Genomic DNA, 22,548 nt, shown 5'->3' with positions numbered 1-22,548 from the left:
GGAAAAAGTTGTCAACAACCACCAGCTTCTCTTCCTACTTTTTTAGAATATAAAAGATAGTATCTAAATTATTTTTTCCTCTCTCATCACTTACAAAAATCTCAATTATTTAGGCATATCCTTGGCATGTTCATAAAATTGTTCCATTAGGCATTCTATAATTATAATCATATTATTTTTAATCCCTACTCATTTCACCTATAATTTTCAAATGTTTGATTTTTATTCAATTTTTATATCCTGTTCATATATTTTTTAGCTATAGTAAAACATGATTTTTCATGTGTATTAATTTTTTTTTTTTTGAGACGGAGTCTTGCTCTGTTGCCCAGGCTGGAGTGCAGTGGCGTGATCTCATCTCACTGCAACCTCCACTTCCCAAGTTCAAGAGTTTCTCCTACCTTGGCCTCCCAAGTAGCTGGGATTACAGGTGCACGCCACCATGCCCGGCCAATTTTTTTTTTTTGAGATGGAGTCTCACTCTGTCACTCAGGCTGGAGTGTGGTGGTGTGATCTTGGCTCACTGCAACCTCCACCTCCTGGGTTCAAGCAATTCTCCTGCCTCAGCCTCCTAAGTAGCTGGGATTACAGGCATGCACCAGCATGCCCGGCTAATTTTTTTGTATTTTTAGTAGACATGGGGTTTCACCGTGTTGGCCAGGCTGGTCTCGAACTCCTGACCTCGTGACCCACCCACCTCAGCCTCCCAAAGCGCTGGGATTACAGGCTTGAGCCACTGCGTCTCACTTAATTTTTATATTTTTAGTAGAGATGGGGTTTCGCCATGTTGACCAGACTGGTCTCGAACTCTTGACCTCAGGTGATCCACCCACCTTGGCCTCCCAAAGTGCCGGTGCCCAGCCTCTACTTTTCCTTTTAATTAGTGTCTTGACTGCTCTAGCAAACTTTTTTTTTTTTTTAAATAATTAGCCCCTCTGGAATTCTTTCTTCTAATTGAATTTTTGTCCATACTCAAACTGTTAGTTACACATTAAACATTTGCCATATACCATTTAACCCATGTGCGTCATTTCTAATTTTTTTCAGAGATGGAGTCTCACTCTGTCACCCAGGCTGGAGTGCAATGGCATGATCATAGCTCACTGCTGCCTTGAACTCCTGGGCTCTATTGATCCTCTCACCTCAGCCTCCTGAGTAGCTGGGGCCTACAGGTACATGCCACCATGCCCTGCTAATTAAAAACATTTTTTTTTTGTAGAGATAGGGTCTTGTTATGTTGCCCAGGCTGGTCTGGAACTCCTGAACTCAAGTGATCCTCCTGCCTCAGCCTCCTAAGTAGCCGGAACTACAGATGCAAACCACCACACCTGGCCTCTCTGAATATTTTTACCTTAAAAACATGAGGGAGATGAAGACACATTTCTGAGTCCTAACCCACTGCTGCCTTGGTTGTGCTTTATTAATTTCTGAGATTCTTAGTCCTGTTTACTAAGTAATCGTAGAACATGCAAGTTGTATTGTACTATAATTGATGGCAAACTTGCGAACCATTCCTCTGGGTTTTCTTACTGTGTAGAATAAAAGGGCCAAAGCAAAAGAGTCTCACAGTGTTCATGTGACAGAAAGAGAATTTGATTCCACTATCTATCTCTGTAGATTCTCCTATCATTTTTATATTTGGAACCTAAACACCTAAGTTACAAAGGCAGAAGATCTGGCAGCTTCTACAAACTTCTTTCATTATCTTCACACCTAGGGAGGGCAAGAAGCAACAGCAAGGAATGACAGCTCTGCAACTCTGCCCCAGGAGAGGAAGGAGATATGAAGGAACTGGGTTGGAGAACTGGGCTGGAGAAAAGTACTGGATATTTTTCATTCTCCCTAATTTTAAAAAGCAAGTAGTCTTTAACTTTTTGCCTTGATAAGAACTGTACATTCTACTTTAGAGAAGCCTGTGCTTCCCTGTAGCTAGTTCCAAAACAAAAAAAGCATGTTCTGTGAAACATGAAACTCAGAAAAAAAAATTAAGATGGCTCACACCTGTAATCCCAGCACTTTGGGAGGCTGAAGTAGGTGGATCACAAGGTCAGGAGTTCAAGACCAACCTGGCCAAGACAGTGAAACCCCGTCTCTACTAAAAATACAAAAATTAGCCGGGCGTGGCGGCGTGCACCTGTAATCCCAGCTACTCAGAGGCTGAGGCACAGAACTGCTTGATTCTGGGAGGTGAAGGTTGCAGTGAGCCAAGAAGTATGAGCAACAGAGTGAGACTCCGTCTCAAAAAAAATAAAAACAAAATAAAAAATAAATTGAGGTATGGCTTTCTAAAACTATAAACATCTCAGTTATGTAAAATTAGAGAGTAAAGTTTATATATTTGCTTGCTAATTGTTAGCTGTTAGTACATGTCAAAACACTAAATTAAGCCCCCTTCCTAATGGAATAGATTATTCTTCAAAGAGTGGTAGTATTTAGAAAAAGCCCTATTCTTTAATGATGGGGAAAGCCACGCAAGAAAAATGTTGAAGTCACAGAAAAAGTGATCTCAAAGAAAATTATGTCCATTATGATACTATACACTGTAGTTTGGAAACTTGGTTTATCTGATCTCTTTATACTACTCTCTGATGGTCTCTGGGTTAGAGAACTTTTATCTGGTTCCTATCAGTAATATACATACCACATTTCATTTTAAGTTGGATTTCAAATTTAATTACTTGATAAACTATTGTATCTAAGTAAGAGTAAGATGAATCACTTTTCCTGCTTTTGCTGTTAAAGTTTTAATTTTTGTGTGTATTCTACCCCTGTCCCCTGCCTATTTCCCATTATTTGAATTCTGCACTTGGTTCCTGTGCTGTTCCTATCCTTACTTAACACTTCAACATATCCCCACAAATCTCTGAGCGCACATTGTGCTCTAATGCTTTCAACTAAATCTGTACTCGCCAGTATGTCTCTCAGTTCTTTTGGCAACTTGTTCTTTTATGTAAATTGTACACAAAATATGATTTGCATACTTTAAATATGATGTGAACAAAAAGAGCAATGCTGTCAAATTAGTGTTCAGAATCACAAATTTATATTTTTAAAATTAGGAGTTAATTAAAATCCCTTTCATTATGAAAAGGGTACTACATTGCAAGTAACTCACATTAAAAGGCATTCTATTCAATAGATGTGTTTATTGTGGGTCAGTTTTGCCAATGTTTTAATTCACATGTAATTATGTAGACCCTGTGTCAGCAACAACTAACAATACTACTTTAACTGAAAAAAACGATAAACTGTTTCCATTGATAAACTCTGTGATTATTTTATAATCCTCGTTTTATAGTCTTTTACAGAAAAAAATGATGATAAATGGCGATAAACTGCAATTTGCCACATTTCCTCCAAATCTTAGACAGTATAAAACACAAGACATTTTTTTGTGCACTCTACTTTTATAGAACGACCAGGTTTATAATTGATCTCTTTATTTTATTAAATTTATCAATATACATGGAAGCTTTCTCAAATCTCAAAATTCCAAAAGTACGTAATTGTAAAAAATCATTTTTTCCTTTAGATGTCATATTCTTAGAGAGCTATTAAAGTCTATTTATAAACAAAAATTGATAAACACACTTTAGAAATCAGAATATTTTAAATTAAAATATTTTTAATGAATATAAGATATGTCTTTTTAATTATCATAGTTAAATTTAATATCACAAAACAAAATGACTTATCCTCACTAATTTTTCAAGTGAGGTAAAGCCATTGGAATTTACACTTAATATAAGTTTTAAATGTGATAATTAAATGATAATATTTTATCAATTATAGGAAATATTCATTTATAAAAATTTCCTCAGGTCCATCAATCTTTTTAGGCCAAGTTTGAGCCCATGTCAACCTCAAAGGTTAGATTCAGTGCACCTAACTTGCCTAATAAGCTTGTCAATTTAAGAATGTGAATTTCATTAATAAGGGGGAATAAAGAGTAGTTAACTCACTAGAAGTGAATGGGATAGTTTCAAGTAATTACTTAAAGAATTTTAAAAATTTAAACAGAAATGGCCAATGATTCTGGGTTTAAAATTTCATATGATAACCTTAAAAAAAAAAAAAAAAAAACCCACATAGAAATAGTGAAGTCATCACCTTATTGATGAAAAACTAAAGTTTAATAGTCATTGAATGGGTAACAACCACTTGTAGTCTACATTTAAAAAGTAATTTTAATCATAGCTAAGAAAAACTAAAAACAAATAATTCTATTAAGAAACAACAAAAATGATAAACATTTAATACCTAAATGTAGATACTTAAAATCCTAACAAAAATATTAAAGTTAAAAGGGCCTTGAAATTTGTTTCTAACAAATCATCTTATATAATCAATTCCTAAATAGCTCATATCCTTTGCTTTGGTGTTTTACCTGCTATCACCTAAACATTAGTACAGTAGAAAATCACTTAGGTTCTTTTCAAATGCTTGGCATTATAATGTGATCTCATATCTTTCCTCAAATTAAATTTTGCTCCACATATTCCACATGTATACAGATGAACATCCATGTGCTGCTCCAACTGTTCATTATTTGGGAATATCTGAAAGCAGACCTGGCATATAGTCTCACCAGCAGATAAATGAGAAATCATATGCCGTACATGGTCATGTTTTCTGAAGTTTCCTTGATCACAAATGGAACAGACATACCTGGCCATGCCTTTGTGCATATCATTGTGCAGTCGCAACTGACGCTCTCTTAAAAACTGCTTTCCACATGTTTGACAAACAAACTGTTTTTCCTTAGTATGAACAGTATAGTGTTCTCTTAAGTGACACCGCTGATAAAATCCTTTTCCACACAGATTACAAAAATGCTTTCGTCTGTGATCTCTTTCATTTTCTTCCATGATGGCACTCTTAAACATATCTTGATCTAAGCAGCTAGACATATGTTCAACCACTAGATTTTCAGTTTCAAAACGCTGGCCACAATTAGGACATCGAAAAGGGCAGGCAGAATGTTTAAATAACTGCTTTTTTTGGATACTGTTTATCTGGTAATGACTGTCCCTAAAATCATCTAGCATTTCAACAAACATATCTCTTATTTCGGACTGCTCATCAGGATTCTCTTCCAAGTCCATTTTCTCCTCAGTATTTCCTAACCCATTCATGGTCAGATCTTGGGGCTCACCACATCGCTGAGCATGTTCCTGAAGCTGCCTACCCTTTACAAGTATTTGTCCACATTTACCACATGCACAGATATTTTCAATGTGTTTGGCTAAGTAATGAGATGACAGGTCCTCCTCGGTTATTGTAAGTCCACACAGCTCACAGGATGCATTTTCAGTATCCTCTTGTACTGGACTGCTGTTGTTAGGGGGCCTCATATTCTCTAAACCACCTCTTTCATCAGCACTTACTGACATTCGAGGTTTTAGAGTTTTCCTGCCACTTTTTTTAATGCTGACATCTTCTTCAACATAGTATCTATAAAATGGCTCTTCAGGTTCATCTTCTAATTCATCATTGTCAGTGGATTCATTACAGTCTTTATCAGTAACTTTAATAATGTTAAAGTCTTTCAGTTCATCTGTAGGAATATCTTCTGGCTCCATCTTAATAATAATCCTTTTCCTCTCAGCAGCTCTGCTTTTCTCTTCGCTGGCTATTTCAGACTCCACTGCACTACTTTTTCTGCTTCCAGTGGTTGAAGTTGAATCATCAGCAGCCTGGCTTGTGTCTCCTCTGTATTTGTCGGTCTGTACAGAAAATGTTTTAGAAGAATCTTTTTCACTGAATTCAGCTTTGATGTTACTGTCTTTTCCATCTCTAATATCTACTATTCTATGGTAAGATCTTGTGTTTTGGTATAAATGTCTGTTAGTACAGGTCAGCACATGCTCATCTAATAATTTTTCACAGCTAAAACCAAATCCACAGCTATCACAGGTAAAACTCCGCCCAAAGCGTCTTGACACACGTTCTTTTGGAGTAGATAATTTGGACACGGAACTTTTTTTACATACATCAAATAGTGGCTCAGGAAAATTACCTAATTGCAAAGACTCTTCATCAGGCTCTCTATTATGTGGTGTATTTACTGTTGAACTTGGCTCCGCACACCACCTGTTGGCTTCATTGCCATTTCGAGCCACAGTATCTTCATACATTCTTACCCCAAATATCATTTTGCTGTTCTGTTTGCTGGAAGCAGAAGAGGAACATTTTGAACTAGAACAATCTGCATCTTGGATGTCTTCTAAACAATCAGGAACATTGTACAGCTGTAGGTAGTTCATTGCCACTTTAAACTGCTCAAAACTGGAGGGAGCTGTCATAATTTTTCCTAAATACATAAATTGCAAAATGAGATCAAAACATTCTGCACTAATTTTCATGTTGCTGAGATTCAGTTGTGCAGTACTATGTTGATGGTTCATGAAAAACATTCTAAAATAGGAGCTACAGGCAGCTAGAACTGCCTTGTGTGCTTGAAAGTAAATGTCATCAATTGCAATACAACAGTCACAGAGAAAACCCCATTCTCTTTGGTTGTTTAGCTGCTGAAGGACGTAGCTGCTGTGGCTGGGCTTTGCCATCTTCTATTAATTAGACACCTATGTAAAACAAAAATATTAAAGTCAGACAAGATAAAAAAAAGCACTTGAAAAAAGTAATTGTTATCATGATTTGTGACTTGCATGACTTTGCTATTACAATCAAGAAATTAAGAGCTTTCCATTCTTTATATAGTAAAACTCAACAATATATACTTGAATCATTATTTAAATCTGAAGATGAAGACATCCAGCCATTTATTCAGGTTTTTCAAATTGAACAAAGGCATCAAAAGCAAAAGACAGTTTTAGTTTCATTACAACTCTTGGGGGGAACATGTACACTAAATTTGAACAGAAAAAAAAGACATTAATTTAAAAATACTTGAAGGAGGCCAAGTTTGTGGCTCACGCCTGTAATCCCAACACTTTGGGAGGCTGAGGCAGGAGGACTGCTTGAGCTCAGGAGTTTGAGACCAGCCTGGGCAATAGTGTGAGACCTCATCTCTACAAAAAAGTTTTAAAAATTAACCAGGTGTGGTGGCATCACCTGTAGTCCCAGTTACTTGGGAGACTAAAGTGGGAGGATCACTTAAGCCCGACAAGTAAAGGCTGTAGTGAGCTGTGTCGCGCCACTGCACTCCAGTCTGGATGACAGAGCAAGACTCTGTCTCAAAAAAAAAAAAAAAAAAGAAGAAAAGAAAAAAACTCTTTAAGGATATGAGTAATTAAAGTAAATAAAACAGCAACTTAAACTGAAAGTTAACAATTAGATTGTAAAGTATTAAAAACTTACTAGATGATTAATACTAAGGAACTATTGCTCATTTTTTAAGTGTGAGAAAGGTATTTTGATTGTGTTAAAAAGAATCCTTATCTTTTGGATATACATACTTTAGTATTTACAGATGAAATTATATATCTGAGATATGCTTAAAAATAAATGGGGTGGGTGTGGGCAGCAATAGATGATACAAGATTGGCCACGTGTTGCTAAAATAATCTATTTTTAAAACCCTATTAAGCCTTGGCAACATAGCAAGACCTCGCCTTAAAAAAAAAAAAATTTGCCTGGCATGATGATGCGCCTGTAGTCCCAACTACTGGGGAGACTGATGCAGGAGGATGTCTTGAGCCCAGGATTTTGAGGTTGCCGTGAGCCATGATTGCACGCCACTGTACTCCAGCTTGGGTGACAGAGCAAGACTCTGTCCCAAAAATAAAAATTAAAAAAACCTTATTAGGGCCAGGCACGGTGGCTCACACCTGTAATCCCAGCACTTTGGGAGGCCGAGGCAGGTGGATCACGAGGTCAGGAGATCGAAACCATCCTGGCTAACACAGTGAAACCCCGTCTCTACTAAAAATACAAAAAAAATTAGCCAGGCGTGGTGGCGGGCACCTGTATTCCCAGCCACTTGGGAGGCTGAGGTGGGAGAATGGTGTAAACCCAGGAGGTGGAGCTTGCAGTGAGCCAAGATCATGCCACTGCACTCCATCCTGGGCGACAGAGCGAGACTCCATCTCAAAAACAAAACAAAACAGAAAAACCTTATTAGATTATACAGAAATGGCACCAAACAAGTAAGTTGGATTAGTGCCTTTGTCTTTTCTTGAATTATCGGAGAAGCAATAGGTCTATAGAGTTAGAATGTGTCTCATGTTGCTCAACATGCTTTTCATGGTATAAGGAAGCGTGGGTTTATTTGAGAAGGTATTTTATTTATCCTGAGAGTGTAAAGTTTACTTCCTTTTTTTTTTTTAAGCAGGGTCTCACCCTGTTACCTAGGCTGGAGTGCAGTGGCATGATCATAGCTAACTGCAGCCTCAATCTCCCATACTCAAGCAATCCTCCTGCATCCAGAGTAGCTGGGACTACAGGCGCATGCCGCCACATCCAGGTGTTTTTTTTTTTTTTTTTAATTTTTTTAGTAAAGACAAGGTCTTGCTATGTTGTCCAGGCTGGTCTTGAACTCCTGAGTTCAAGCGATCCTCCTGCCTCGGGCTTCCAAAGTGCTGGGACTGTGGGTGTGAGCCACTGCACCTGGCCTCTTCTATATATATATATATTTTTTTAATTGTTAAAAGAAAAAAGTAAGGTTGGGCGCGGTGGCTCATGCCTGTAATCCCAGCACTTTGGGAGGCTGAGGTGGGCAGATCACCTGAGGTCAGGAGTTCGAGACCAGCCAGGTCAACATGGTGAAAACCTGTCTCTACTAAAAATAAAAAAAGTTAGCCAGGCATGATAGTGGGTGCCTGTAATCCCAGCTACTTGGGAGGATGAGGTGGGAGAATCGCTTGAACCCAGGAGGTGGAGGTTGCAGGGAGCAGAGATTATGCCACTGCACTCCAGCCTGGGCGACAAGAACCAGACTCCATCTCAAAAAAAAAAAAAAAAAAAAAAGTAGCAAAAAATTCAAACATAGAAACATATAGACTAAAAACATACCTCAGGTCACATACCTCTTTTCAGAGGTAACCCTTTCAAACACTCTGGATTATATACCTTCAGATCTGTTAAGATGCACATATACATAGTTAGCATATACAGTACCTATGAGATGCCAGGCAAATAGTTTTGCTTTTGTTGTGTTTTTTAACCTAAATGGTATCATACTATATATACCTCTCTGCAACTAGTTTTCTTCACTTAACATTAGACTTAATATGAGTGGGCATTTAAGTATTTTTAGTGTAGGGAGCTTTGGATAAGGAAGAAAGGAGAGGAAATATTAAAAGCACTCGAAATCCTATCAAACTATAAAGTTAAAATAAGATCAAATTTTAGCCTCAATTTTTAATCCATATACATAAAGCTTCAGAATCTATCTTCTACTTAAAAATAAGTTCCTATGCAATTTGACTGAACTTAAAAAGAACACGTAACAAGCTGTTCAGAGAAATGTTCACTCTTCAAGCTCTGTAGTAGTAATTTAAGGGTATCTAAGTTTACGTACTTCTACTTGCTTTTTATCCATTCCTCACAGATCATATATGGGTCACACACCCCTTTTACTACCTATATGCCCATCCTGCCACCTCTAAGACATAAAGTTCCATAGCCAGAGATATGGGACTGGTGAAATGAAGATGGCTTATGATGAGACCTGCTACCTTCTTAAAATTGCAACCACTGCACCTTTTCTGGAAGCCAGATCAAGTTTCAAGTAGGTACAATATTTCAAACCTCTGTAACTCAGGTATCTGTAAAAAGCTGTGAGGAATCATGTTCAGCATGTATCTAGATACAAAAAGCAATGTATGCACAAATATACTCATTAATGCGTTACTTATAATTTGAATGCCTAGTAAAAAAAGGAGTTGTTAAGGTAAATCTATGCCCCAGAATTCACTGTCACATGGCAGTGAATTAAAAATTTTATTTCTGAATGGAAACTACCGAAGTGGGAAAATGTTCAAGATGGAGAGCCAAAAAATAAACACAGGATACAAAATTATGTTAGAATTATATAAAACAAATCCACGCCACAACCTTATTCAAAAGGTGGGGGGGAAAAGATGAAAAAATACACAAAAATGTTGACCCAAGCCTGTTTTAAGTAGGATGAAATTTCTATGTCTATAGTCATTTTTGTAGGATTCAGAGAGACATTTAATAATCAACCATAGAGTAAGAGCCAGAGGGATAGGTATTATTTCCAAAAAACCAAAACTTTCTATTAATAAGAGTAGTTCAAGAATGAAACAAATTTGTTTGGAGAATGAGTACCCATACTAAAGCAGGAACAGGATGCTACTGAGGACAGTAGAGTAGTGAAAAGAGCATGGGCCTGGGATCAGACAGACCTGGCTTCTTATCTAGCTTTCCCACTTTTGGGAACTTGCTTATCCTCATTGACCCTAAGTTTCCTGAACTGTGAAGGTAGGAATAACAATACCTCAAATACAATATCATATATGAGGATTCACAGAGGCAATGTGTAAAATGTATGGTGCTTGGCATGTAATAATGAAAGTAACAGTGGATGTTGTAATGGTGGCGATGCTTATTTAAGCATCAGGATAAGTTTGACTTGATAACCTTAAAATTTCCTTCGAAATAAGTCCATTAGAAAGCCAGTAGTTAATCTATAAAAACTTTCAAGTATTAGTCCAGGCTTGAAATAATGATATAAAGAGCGTAGAAGTTCCAAGGACCCTTTCTTATCTAGATGAACAGCAGTTTTATCATCAGCAACCAAAATTAATACAACTACATAGAAGATCAATATGATAGGCACATCTATAGCTATAGTCACAATTCAACTGAGTAAAAATATATATTCTTTTATTAACATAAAGCACTAAAACAAATATGAGCACTTATAGCATTTTAATGCACATTTATTCATTCAACAAACATTTATTGAGTACCTTTGGTATACCAGGCACTGTATAAAGTATTGATCATCAGCAGTAGCACAAATTTTCTGTAATATCAAGGAAACATCATTTGAGGAAGTTTTACTTTTCCTAAATCAGTGATTCCATTCAACATGTATTCTGTAAAGTGCCCACTCTACAGAAGAAGGCATCATGCTGTAGTAAAAAGAACAAGTGCTCTGGGTCAGAGGCATCACAGTGTGAATCCCATTGCCTCCATGTTTATACTCCTATGTTCCCCCTATAGAGCTGGAAGCTGAACAAATGAAAGCTGAACAAATGCTGTGTCTAATTTTTAATTCTAACACAACAGTTTTTAGGCTGACCTAGAATTGTAGTTTAAGTAACACTATTATGCAAATGTCCAAGTTCTGAGTAAAACTGATTTTAGGCAGAGTAACTTATAATAGCAATCATTCACACATTAGCACCAGCAACTTTGTCCTTGTTACACCTCATTCAGAAAGGCTTTTTTCTTTTTTCTTAAATTTTAATTATTATTATTATTTTTTTGAGACAGGGTCTCACTCTGTTACCCAGGTTGGCATGCCATCACAGCTCACTGGGCTCAAGCAATCCTCCTACCTCACACCTTCTGAATAGCTAGCACTACAGGCATACGCCACCATGACTGGCTAATTTTTGCATATTTTTTGTAGAGATGAGGTCTTGCTATGTTGCCCAGGCTGGTCTCGAATTCCTGGGCTCAAGCAATCCTCCCACCTCAGTCTCCCAAAGTGCTGGGATTACAGGTATAAGCCACTGTGCCCAGCCCAGAAAGGCTTTAAGAAGGATTAATACACTAAAAAGAGGTAGAGGCGTATGGGGCAGGGGAGGAGGGATCTAAATTCCTGTGAGACTTTTAGCTTATCTCTTTAAGATAATTTTTTCATTAAAAATTTTTGAGGCCAGGCACAGTGGCTCACACCTGTAATCCCAGCACTTCGGGAGGTCGAGGCGGGTGGATCACGAGGTCAGGAAATCGAGACCATCCTGGCTAACACAGTGAAACCTCATCTCTACTAAAGGCACAAAAAATTAGTCAGGCGTGGTGGTGGGTGCCTGTAGTCCCAGCTACTCAGGAGGCTGAGGCAGGAGAATGGCGGGAACCCAGGAGGCGGAGCTTGTCAATCTAGTCTTATTTGATAAATGTGTTCCCTAAGTTATACTGTGTAAGCTATTTCAGTAAATTTCTCACTGACATAGTAAGATTTCAGAAATATTTTTCCTCATTGCTAGATCTGTTAAATTGGAAATAACAGTTTTGCTGGAAGTTTCTCTTGCTCCAGCCTTGGTAAATGATAATTTAAGGGTCTATAAACAAGCATATTCAATGAATAAAGAAGTAACTTAAAGGAATTTTAAAGCGTCTCTGTGAGGCAAATAATCACCCTTTAAATTGTGTCATAGACTTGCAGCACCAATGAGGCATTTGAAGATTTGCTTAGTCTCAGTGAAAGTCTAGAGAGCCTAGCATCACAGTCCCAATTCAGCACCCCAATCTCTGACTGACTTACAATTACCTCTGAATCTCAAGGAAGATTTATGTATGTTTCCTTTTACCTATTTCTATGTCTTATAGGTCGAATGTATGTACGCATATGGATTTGAGGATTACAGAGTATTTTAAAAGTCTAAAATGTAATGAAAGGATTCTTACATTTTAACATCAGAACATCAGAATGTATTGAATACTCATAATGTTCCTAACACTGGATAAAGCATTGAAATGGAGGGTGGAGAAGGATGGTGTACAATAGAGATAACTGTATATGAGGAATTAAATTTGAAACCAAGAAACAATTTGAGGAGTTTAATAAACTATATTGAGGCCGGGTGCGGTGGCTCATACCTTTAATCCCAGCACTTTGGGAGGCTGAGGTGGGTGGACCACCTGAGGTCAGGAGTTCAAGACCAGCCTGGCCAACATGGTGAAACCCTGTCTTTACAAAAATACAAAAATCAGCTGGGCATGATAGCAGATGCCTGGAATCTCAGCTACTCGGGGGGTGCTGAGGCAGGAAAATCACTTGAACCTGGGAGGCAGAGGTTGCAGTGAGCTGAGATTGAGCCACTGCACTCCAGCCTGGGCAACAGAGCAAGACTCCATCTCAAAAATAAAAATAAAAATAACTATACTGAATAAAGTTCAGCAAGGGTTTAGAAGAAAAGCATTAATTATACCAAAATAGTAGGCTTTAGGAAGGATGCAGGATTTGAGTAAAGCCTTGATGAATGAGTAGGATAAACAGAAAGCAAGGGTGAGGCATTTCAAGTATTTATATAGATGTGTATGTAAATAGTTGACAAGGGTACACAGCAGCTTGGCTGGAAATGTAATGGGAGGGAAGGTATATTTGCTTTACTGGACTGGTAGATGAAAGTTATCAAAGTAGAGTAAATGACAACTGTAATACAATAATAATGTGAATAGCTAACATTTGTTATTTCTTACTATATGCCAGGCTCTATTCCAGGCAGATGTATGGGGAGATGTATATATCTCTCACACATACATTACATATATACACATATGGATATATGCAATATATATGTGTGCATATCTCACACATATATTGCATATACACACGTATGGATATATATATATGTATGTGTGTATATGTGCATATATGTGTATGTATGCATATATAGGTATCATTTTGTATATGTATGCATATGTAAGAATCATTTTAGCATTTAATCTTCATAACAAACCCCACAAAGTAGATGCTGCTATAAGACACATTTTCAAGATTAAACAACAGAGGCATACAGTGTTATATAACCTTTGTAATATCACAAAGAGAGGACTTCGTGGGATTAGAACACAGGCAATGACTCTAGAGCCCAAGATCATGACCTTAAAGATTTTGCCATCTATAAAAATAACGTCACATTGGCAAAATTCTTTCCTAGAATACCATCTTGCAGGATATAGGGTCCAATCTCTATTACATTCTCTTGGTTTCTCCTTGAAACTTCCAAGAATAACCAGTTGCAGAGGCTCCCAAAGATAAGAGATTTTATTTCAATGCACTTAAGTGACAAATATGATCAAGTTTAGAAAATTTTATTCACTATCTGCACTAGTGGCTGTGCATTAGACTCCAAATTCAGTACTTAGTACGGGAAGTTCTGCAATTATAACTGGGTTATATCCTAAAACTTTATTTTTAATTTATTTGGAACTTGAAACACATATTCCCATAGAAACAATAATATAAATGGTGGCTTAGTTTTATACCCACATCTTAAAGACATAATGGAGCTGTATATTAAGCCTAACAGTGCAGTAGTATTACTTGTATCATTAGCACTGACAAGAGATCCAAGGAGCAGTGTGATATAGCAATGCCTACTGTACTGAAGCCTCAAAGACAGGGACAAGACTTAATGGCCTTTGTGTTCCTTGTGCCTAGCACACTCTTCCCACATAGTTGACACTTAATACATGCTTGTCAAGTGAAGGAAATAAAAAAGAACCCAGAGAGCATATACTGTTTGTTTGAATACAAACTCTACCACTAGGTTTAGCTATGCGGGAACTTCTTTACTTCTTTAAGCCCATTTTCTCATTTATAAAATTGGGATAATCATACTTCTCACAGGACTCTTACATAAATTAGAGATGACAAATGTTCCTTTGCCTTTTCAATCCAAGCACAGTACAATTTTTAAAAAATTAATGTCATAATTATAGTTTATAGAATTTTATGAAATGATCAAGTTCAACCCACTGCTTTACAGATCAAAAAGCAAACTGAGCCCCTAAGAGATTAAGTGGTATGTTCAAAGTCACATTTAGTTTTAGTGGCTGTCAGGATAAGACCTTGGTCTCCTCAATCCTGGTCTAGGGCTCTTCATACTACTCTAACTGCAGTCTACACATATAGCATCACCTGGCTGGCTGTTTTCTCCTTTGAAACAATTATGTTTTGCTGAAATACAGTAGTTGTTCAAATTTGCAAGGGTTGTTGGCATCTACACAAAATGGCCTCAGATCAGACTGTTATGCTTTTGGAGATTGTGCTTTGTTGGCTGGTTAGTATTTTTCTGTCTCTTTACTTGCAAGCCAACAACTGTCACTTCCTAAAGGTGTGCTGATCTTCTGTGGCCCACCATTTCAATCTCTTCTTGGCTGTGAAATTAGACAAAAACTCATTGAAAATTGAATCTACATATCCATTCATCCTCAAGAGGGAGCACAGCATCTTCTGAAGACCTAGGGAAATGCTCATAAGATGTAAAGTTTTAATTCCTGAATTTTGTTGACAGGCGATCAAATTTCCTTCCTCTTTTGCATCAGGCCAAAGCACTGGATAGCTGAGGCTGCCAACCATATAACTTACAAATAAGTGAGATGTTCCTGTAGTTCAGTTGCATTATAGTTCTAAGAAATGAACTTATCCACACAGAAAGCAGAAGGAACACAGTGGCTTCTGGAATATTCCCCTCTCCCTCCAGAAGTAGAGGAGGAAAAGTACATTTTAATCCATTCATGCTAAAGAGGCAGCACAGCATCTTCTGACCACCAGAGGGCACTGTGTAAACAGTAGGCTCTTTCAGCCAAATGTGCTTCACCAGGAAATCCCTTATTGCCCATAGCATTAGTATTCTTAGGGTCCGTTTTGTAGGACTTCTATTTGAAAGCACTAATTCTGTGGAATCTGATTTTGTCTGGAACCCACTTAAAAATGCCCCTCCCCCATATTCTGTCTCAGCTGCCACCACTATGTACCAATCACCTAGACTACCTGGGAGCTGCCTAGAACCTCTCCCTCATAATCAACCATTAAGTGTTGCCAATTTTCCCATTAAATATTTCACGAATCTGCCCATCTACTCCATCCCTACCTTTCCTGTTCTCGTAAGGCCTCTATTATCACTCCTGAGTTGTTAAAATAGGCTCCTCAACCAGTCCCTCAAATCCTTCACTCTCAGGTAATTTTTTCCTTCCAAGAGCAATGCCGTTTTGAAGATGATTCATGAAGAAGAAAAATCATATCACACTATTCAACCATGGTTCCCCTCACATATCCTCAGGCTAAAGTATAAAATCATTATTGAGGCATACAAAGCCCCCCATGCCCACCCATCTAGTCTTACATGTTTAGCTAGTGCCTGCTTCCAAACTTCATGTTCAAGCAACATAAAACTGCTTGTCACCACCTTCACCCTCCTCCACACACACCCAGCATACTTCATGAATTTCTTACCTCCCCTCCAGTTTTACTCATACCAATAGGTTCTTTGGGTCTGAACCTCCCACGTATCATTTAAAAATCAGTTTATCACCTCCTGCAGAAAGCCTTTGTAACACCTTCCTCTCCCACTATTTTAGGTTTTGATCTCATTGTGTATTATTTCTCTATTTTGCACTTTTTACACTGTATTTTAATAATCAGAACAGCTACATAAAGTAGGCATTAAAGCACAAACTAACCAGACTGCCTGGGTTCAAATTCTGGCTCTGCCACTTATTGTGTGACCTTGAGTAGGCTGCTTAGTCAATTTGTGCTTCACTTCTGTCATCTAAGAAGGGATGGTAATCCTTTCTACCTCTTAGGAGTTATTGTTAAGTAGTATCTCTCAGGGAGTAAATGCTAAATAAGAATTGGTTATAATTATATGTTGGTCTCCCCCATGAGATTGTGAACAACTCTGAGACAAGGACTTTGGCTTTTTCATTTCTCTGGACTATTAAGTATTCAGTAAATGTTACTAAACGAATAACTGGTGAGGCAGCTCTATGATGATGGGAGGCATTACCCAGTTTCCTTCTTTGAGCAGATTCTATACATTTTTTTTTCTTGAGACGAAGTCTCGCTCTGTCACCTAGGCTGGAGTGCAGTGGCGCAATCTCAGTTCACTGCAAGCTCCGCCTCCCGGGTTCACACCATTCTCCTGCCTCAGCCTCCCGAGCAGCTGGGACTACAGGCACCCACCACCATGACCACACCTGGCTAATTTTTTTCTGTATTTTTAGTAGAGACGGGGGTTTCACCACGTTTGCCAGGTTGGTCTCCATCTCCTGACCTTGTGATCCGCCTGTCTCAGCCTCCCAAAGTGCTGGGATTACAGGCGTGAGCCACCACACCCAGCCAGATCCTACACATTTTTTTAAAAATTGTATTGTTTCCAACTTTGTGGCACCAGTTTTAATTCAAACCAAAATCCTGAAAACATCACAGTCATATAATTAAACTTCAACAAAATGAAACCAATAAAAAGTATCATAAAATGTATGTTCATTCTAAGAAACTTAACTCCATTTTTAAGCCTTAAGATTCCCCCTCATACCAAATAACCTAACACCCCAAAAGTCTTGCCATTTCACACATGCTGTTCCTTTGCTTCGAAACTTTTCAATGTCTAGCTCACCCTGTTTGGGAAGTTTTTTTTCTTTTCTTTTCTTTTTTTTTTGAGACAGGGTCTGGCTCTGTCATCCAGGCTGGAGTGCAATGGGGCAATTTCCGCTCACTGCAACCTCCACCTCCCAGGCTCAAGCGTTCCTCCCACCTCAGTCTCTCGAATAGCTGGGACTACAGGCATGCAGCACCATGCCCAGCTAACTTTTGTATTGTTTGTAGAGACAGGGTTTCGCCATGTTGGCCACGCTGGTCTCAAACTCCTGAGATCAAACAATCCGCCTGCCTAGGCCTCCCAAGGTGCTGGGATTACAGGGGAGAGTCATTGTGCCTGGCCTCTTTGGGAAGTTTTTTCTGATCTTAGGGTGAGGCAAATGCCTCTCTTCCGTGCTGCCAAAACAGCCTATACATACAACTATATGGTACCAATAATGCATCATCCAAACTGTGATGCTCTATTACACACTTAAGGCAGGTATTGCAATTATTTGGCTCCCCTGCTTTACTGTAAGCTCCTTGACACCAGGGCAGTATCTCATTCATTACTAAATGTCTGACATTTAGTTGATATTTGATGAGTTTTTGAATGAATACATGTTTAAACACGGAAGTTTTATTTTGCTTATCAATTTTTTGTTTATTTCAATCATGGCAACTTTTACATAGTAGTTGAAAATTTACAAAGCATTTTCCCATATATTAATACAACTGATCTCATAACCATCCTGAGATAGGTATTTTTATTATCCTCATTTTGTAAATGAAACAGGTTCAGTGGTTGACTTCCCCGAAACTGCTTATCTTCTAAGTAGAAGCTGAGACTCTTGATTCAAAGCCCTAAGTTTCAGTTTGTGTAAACCAGACAATACTCTTCTAAATATGACTATTAGCTGAAGTGCCCCTTTGGAACATTCTAAGCCTCCCTGAGTCACCTTTTTTACAAATCTAAAAGCTCTCATCATTCTCTCACTGCCCCATCTTGCAGGAAGGTCCTGTCCCTTCCCTAAATCCCCTTCCATCTGCTAACTCCCCACTGTCCACCAGAGCATGCCTCTTCTAATACTTCAAAGGGGGGATGGAGCTCTTCAGTTATCTCTAAAAAGGACTGCATGCATCTCATACAGACAAAAGAAAATCTGGTTAATAATTCTTTAATCTTCAAATTTTATTTTGAAAACAATTTTAAATTCAAAGACAGAGTAGTATAAAAACCACCCATGTCCCCAACAGCCTCAAATAACCAATGTTGTAATTAACTTTCTATGTACTATTTTGGGGCTCTGTTTTTAGATCATCATCAACTTCTTCACAGTTCATTCTTAAATACACATCTAAGGAGTGAGTCCCTGCCGCTTCCTCCCCAATATCAGTCTCTTCCATGCCACATCTGAAAACAGCAGTCACTGACCCTTCTTTCTTCTAATTTCCTTTCCATATGTTCAGCATGCAATCTTTGGTGCTGATCAAGAGGAACCCCATCGTATATCAGCATAGGGATATACTGGCAGTGGTCTTCATGGCAAGTATACCCACTCCTTCCTAATTATAAATTATGAAACCATAAAGCTGAGGGTTTGCTTTTGTTTTGATGTGTTTGGCTGCTGTAAATCAATCCATCAGAGGCTGGGCAACAACATTAACATAAACAAAGTATGAAAAATAGTCCACCATGATACGGTAAGTATTTAATAAGGACAAACCTAAAATAGCAGCCCAGTTACTTAATCAAATAATTTTAAATCAGCCCAATGCAAAACACTCCCCTTTCTTTTACTTGGCAATTCTTACCAACCTGAGTAATGTGAAGAGAACATGAGTCCATGAATCACCACAGGCCATCCCCAGGCAGAGTGAGGCACACACAGCAGCACAGCTGTAACCAGGTTTTAAACAAGGAATTGACTGTACACAGTGATTATCTCTGGAGAGTGGGAGTCAAAATGACTTTCATTTTTGTATTTTATGTACTTTGGTACAGGCTGAATTTTTACAAAGAGCATGGATTTTATAATAAAAAATTACTTACATTTTGAGAAAAAAGACATGAATAACCCTTAACTTGGTTCACATAAGAATATGAGAAAAAACAATTTCACCGTTTTAGCATGAGATACTAGCACGGAAGAAAATGTCAGGAGAAAACATTCTGTAGAGACCAAAGTGACCTCTCAAGAAGATGTTTCTCAAATATATCTCAATTTTTTGGGAAGACAACAGATTGCAGCTTATTAACAAAAATCTACGGGAATTTTTCTGTATTTCTGTATCAACAGTTTCCTCTCCTTTGCACCAGAAGGTGAAGAGCAAAGGCTTAGTGCTTTTCCTGGCTAGAGGGCAAGTCTGAAAGCAGGTACTTCTTTTCTCCTGCACATTAGAAAGGGAAATGATGCCACAAATAAAACGAGATACTCTTAAAAAGGTCCATGAACTATTTCTTCCCCAGAGCCTGGCAAAAGAGGAGAATGAGGAAGCAGTACAAAAATTTAGAAGTGTTAAAGTGAGATCAAAGCACAAGGTCAAGAGCAAGTGGCTGTGACGGCGCTCATGCGCCCTGCTAAGGCCCTGGTTAAATATGGTTTCTCTTTTCTCTGACAATGATACACCAGTCCCTTCCCCACAAAAAACCCGAAAAAGTAGGCCATCAAATTAGGAGTGGGAAGAATAGAAAGGCTTCAGGAAAGACTGCTCAACCCGAGTTATTCAATACCATGAAAATGTGGTATTAATGGAGAAAGACTGCTCATAAAATGAATGTAAGAGGTTAACTGAAGGCTCTACTGTAGACGTTGTGTCTACTAACCTTTGTAAAAGCATTTCACCTCCACTATGCTTCAGTTCCCTGGTTTTTGTTGTTGTTGTTTGTTTTTTGGAGACGGAGTCTCAGTCTTGTTGTCCAGATTGGAGTGCAGTGGCACGATCTCGGCTCACTGCAACCTCCGCCTCCTGGGTTCAAGCGATTCTCCTGCGTCCGCCTTCTCAGTAGCTGGGATTACAGGTGCCCGCCACCACGCCAGGCTAATTTTTGTACTTTTAGGAGAAATGGGGTTTCGCCATGTTGGCCAGGCTGGTCTTGAACTCCTGACCTCGGGTGATCCACCAGCCTCGGCATTTGGGATTACAGGCGTGCGCCACTGCGCCCGGCCCAGTTTCCTGTTTCTTTAAGAGGAGTAAGCCCCTTTCTAGCTCCCAAAGTCATCCAGTTATTATTGAGACTTTATTAGATATCCAGCAAGTGATTCAAAAGCAAAGTTTTGAGGTTCTGAGCAAATGATGGCCAGCCATCATTCAAGCCTCATCTTTTTGTACTCAATTTTCCCCGTTTCTCCACATCATATCTATGTGCACTGATAAAATTTCATGGAATCTAATTTCTCCGTTTCAAAGAAGACTGTGATTGCTCTGTAAATTACAAGAACTGCATCCTTCACCAAATCTGCTTCAGAGTGCCTCCAACTTCAACTCAAGACATTGATCCTAGGTTGCCTCAAAAAGCCTCGGACCATTCCTTGGGTTCGAGTGTCAAAGGGAACACTGTTCTTGTAGTGATACATACCGTATGGAAATACACTAACACCAGTGAAGAATCTGCGTGCACCGCCACACTGAAACCCGATTTAAGAACATTATCACACACATACAAATGTCCTATCCCCGGAAAATGTCAAAGATTTTCATCAACCTCTTCCTGATGCGCCCAATTTAGAAAATGTCATGTCAACCCTTCAGATCATGTACACGCGTTGCTTAGGTAGAAAGGGAGACTGGGTGGGGTGGCTGAGCTCAGACCTTGCCTACATACTTTAGTAGTAAACGACTCCCGATCTGCATCCAACATATTTACCGAACTTCTAGTAAGCGCCCACCGCTGCAAGCGAAAGCACTTCCTTCCCAGGAAACAGATCTTTTCCACTTAAAATTCCCAAACTCAGACCTTCCACTTTTTGCTGAACAAAAAGCGTGTGTGCCGGCGAGAGGGGGTGGGAAAAAGCGTAGCAAGAATTTGCACGGCTCTTAACGCCTCCTCCCTCGGAGCGCGCCCAAGTCTGCAGCCTCGGGCTCCGGGACACTTCCCCTCCCACCCGCCGCGGAGCCGCAGCTGTAAGTTGAGAGAAGCGGGCTCCAAGCACGTCAATCAACCGGGTTCTCCCGCCTCCCGTCTACACCTCCCCTCCCCCCTCGAAAAAAATAAAGGCAGAGAAAGAAAGAAAAGAAGGTAACTAATTTGGGAACTAGTCTCCGTAAGGGCTTTGCCTCCGACTCAGGGAGGCCGCACGCCCGGGACCTGACGCGCCGGCAACAAGCAGGCGGCCTGGAAGCCGCCAGTCACCGGGTCCTTGCAACGCGTCCGCCGCGCTCCGGCTCACCGCACGGGTCGGCGCCGCTCCGGTCCCGCACTCCGCCAGGCCCGCGGCCCGTCGCCCTCCGGCCCGGGCCAAAGTTGCGCAAATAGCCCCACAACTGACAAATACTTACCGGCCGCAGGAGGAACCAGAGCTGCGGAGATTTTAGGGAGTTTAAGGCAAATCAGCCACGGCAAAGGCGAGAGGAGGCGAAGGGGCCGCGAGCTGCAGTGGCTGCGGCGCGCGGCGCTCGGCGCTCGGGTTGGGCTGCGCGGAGAGGCTCTGGCTCTGCCAGGGACTGTGCTGCAACAAAGGACTTCCGCTGCCGCACAGCCGCGCCTGCCGCACCGCACTGAGCCGGCCCCGCTTACGCGGCGACTCCGGGTCTGCCCACCAGTTCGCTGCGGCGTCCGCCAGCCTTCCCCTCCCTCTCGCCCGCCCACCCACTCTGCCGCTGGCTGCTAGGGGCACCCGCGGTCGCCTGTTTGTTGCAACAAGTTTCTGCGTCGGGCTCCGAGGAGGCTGGCGCAACCCGCACCGCGGGGGCCGTAGCGGCAGCCGCGGCTTGACCACCCCTCTCGCCCCTCTCTCAAGGGTAGGCTTGGGACCTCCTCCTCCTCCTGTTTGCACAGCTGGATGTGACTGGGCTTCTCCCGACTCCCCAGGGCAGGATGCGCGGCTGTTTTCCCACTCTGTCCAGATGTCAGACCCCTGCCCCGTTGGGCCCAGCAGCTGGGCCGTCCCTCGCGGTCCGCCTCGAGTGCTTCGGCAACCTCGCTCTGTCCCGTCGGTTCAGGGTCGCCTAGTCCCCGCGCTCCCCCCACCCCACCTTCCGTGGGCCTGTCCGCCTCTGGCCCTGAGTCACTTCCCTCGCCATGCCCCACCTCGCCCAGTCCGCCTCTCCACCCAGGCTCCCGCGGCTCGGCCTCCCTG

At 40.3% G+C, this 22,548-nt stretch overlaps 1 protein-coding gene across 3 annotated transcripts in view; it reads right to left on the bottom strand.

Moving 5' to 3' along the window:
- ZBTB1 (zinc finger and BTB domain containing 1) overlaps positions 1 to 22,464 on the bottom strand; it is a 28,249-nt gene extending 5,785 nt beyond the window's left edge. The window contains exons 1-2 of one of the 3 annotated variants that reach the window (XM_007986965.3): positions 21,749 to 22,464; positions 4,669 to 6,584 (exon numbers count right to left, since the gene is read on the bottom strand). In XM_007986965.3, coding sequence (XP_007985156.1) covers positions 4,669 to 6,566 — 1,898 coding nt within the window. In that variant the 5' untranslated portion in view covers positions 6,567 to 6,584; positions 21,749 to 22,464. Of the gene's footprint in view, positions 1 to 865; positions 6,585 to 20,075; positions 21,727 to 21,748 lie in introns of those variants that run through there. The other 2 variants (XM_007986963.3, XM_007986964.3) reach the window with 2 other exon arrangements.
- Between the last annotated feature and the right edge of the window lie 84 nt (positions 22,465 to 22,548).

This window comes from Chlorocebus sabaeus, chromosome 24 (genome assembly GCF_047675955.1).
Source record: "Chlorocebus sabaeus isolate Y175 chromosome 24, mChlSab1.0.hap1, whole genome shotgun sequence".
In the NCBI taxonomy this organism is placed as follows: domain Eukaryota; kingdom Metazoa; phylum Chordata; class Mammalia; order Primates; family Cercopithecidae; genus Chlorocebus; species Chlorocebus sabaeus.
Note: the sequence above shows the minus strand (reverse complement) of the source record. Positions and strands in the feature narration are given on the sequence as shown.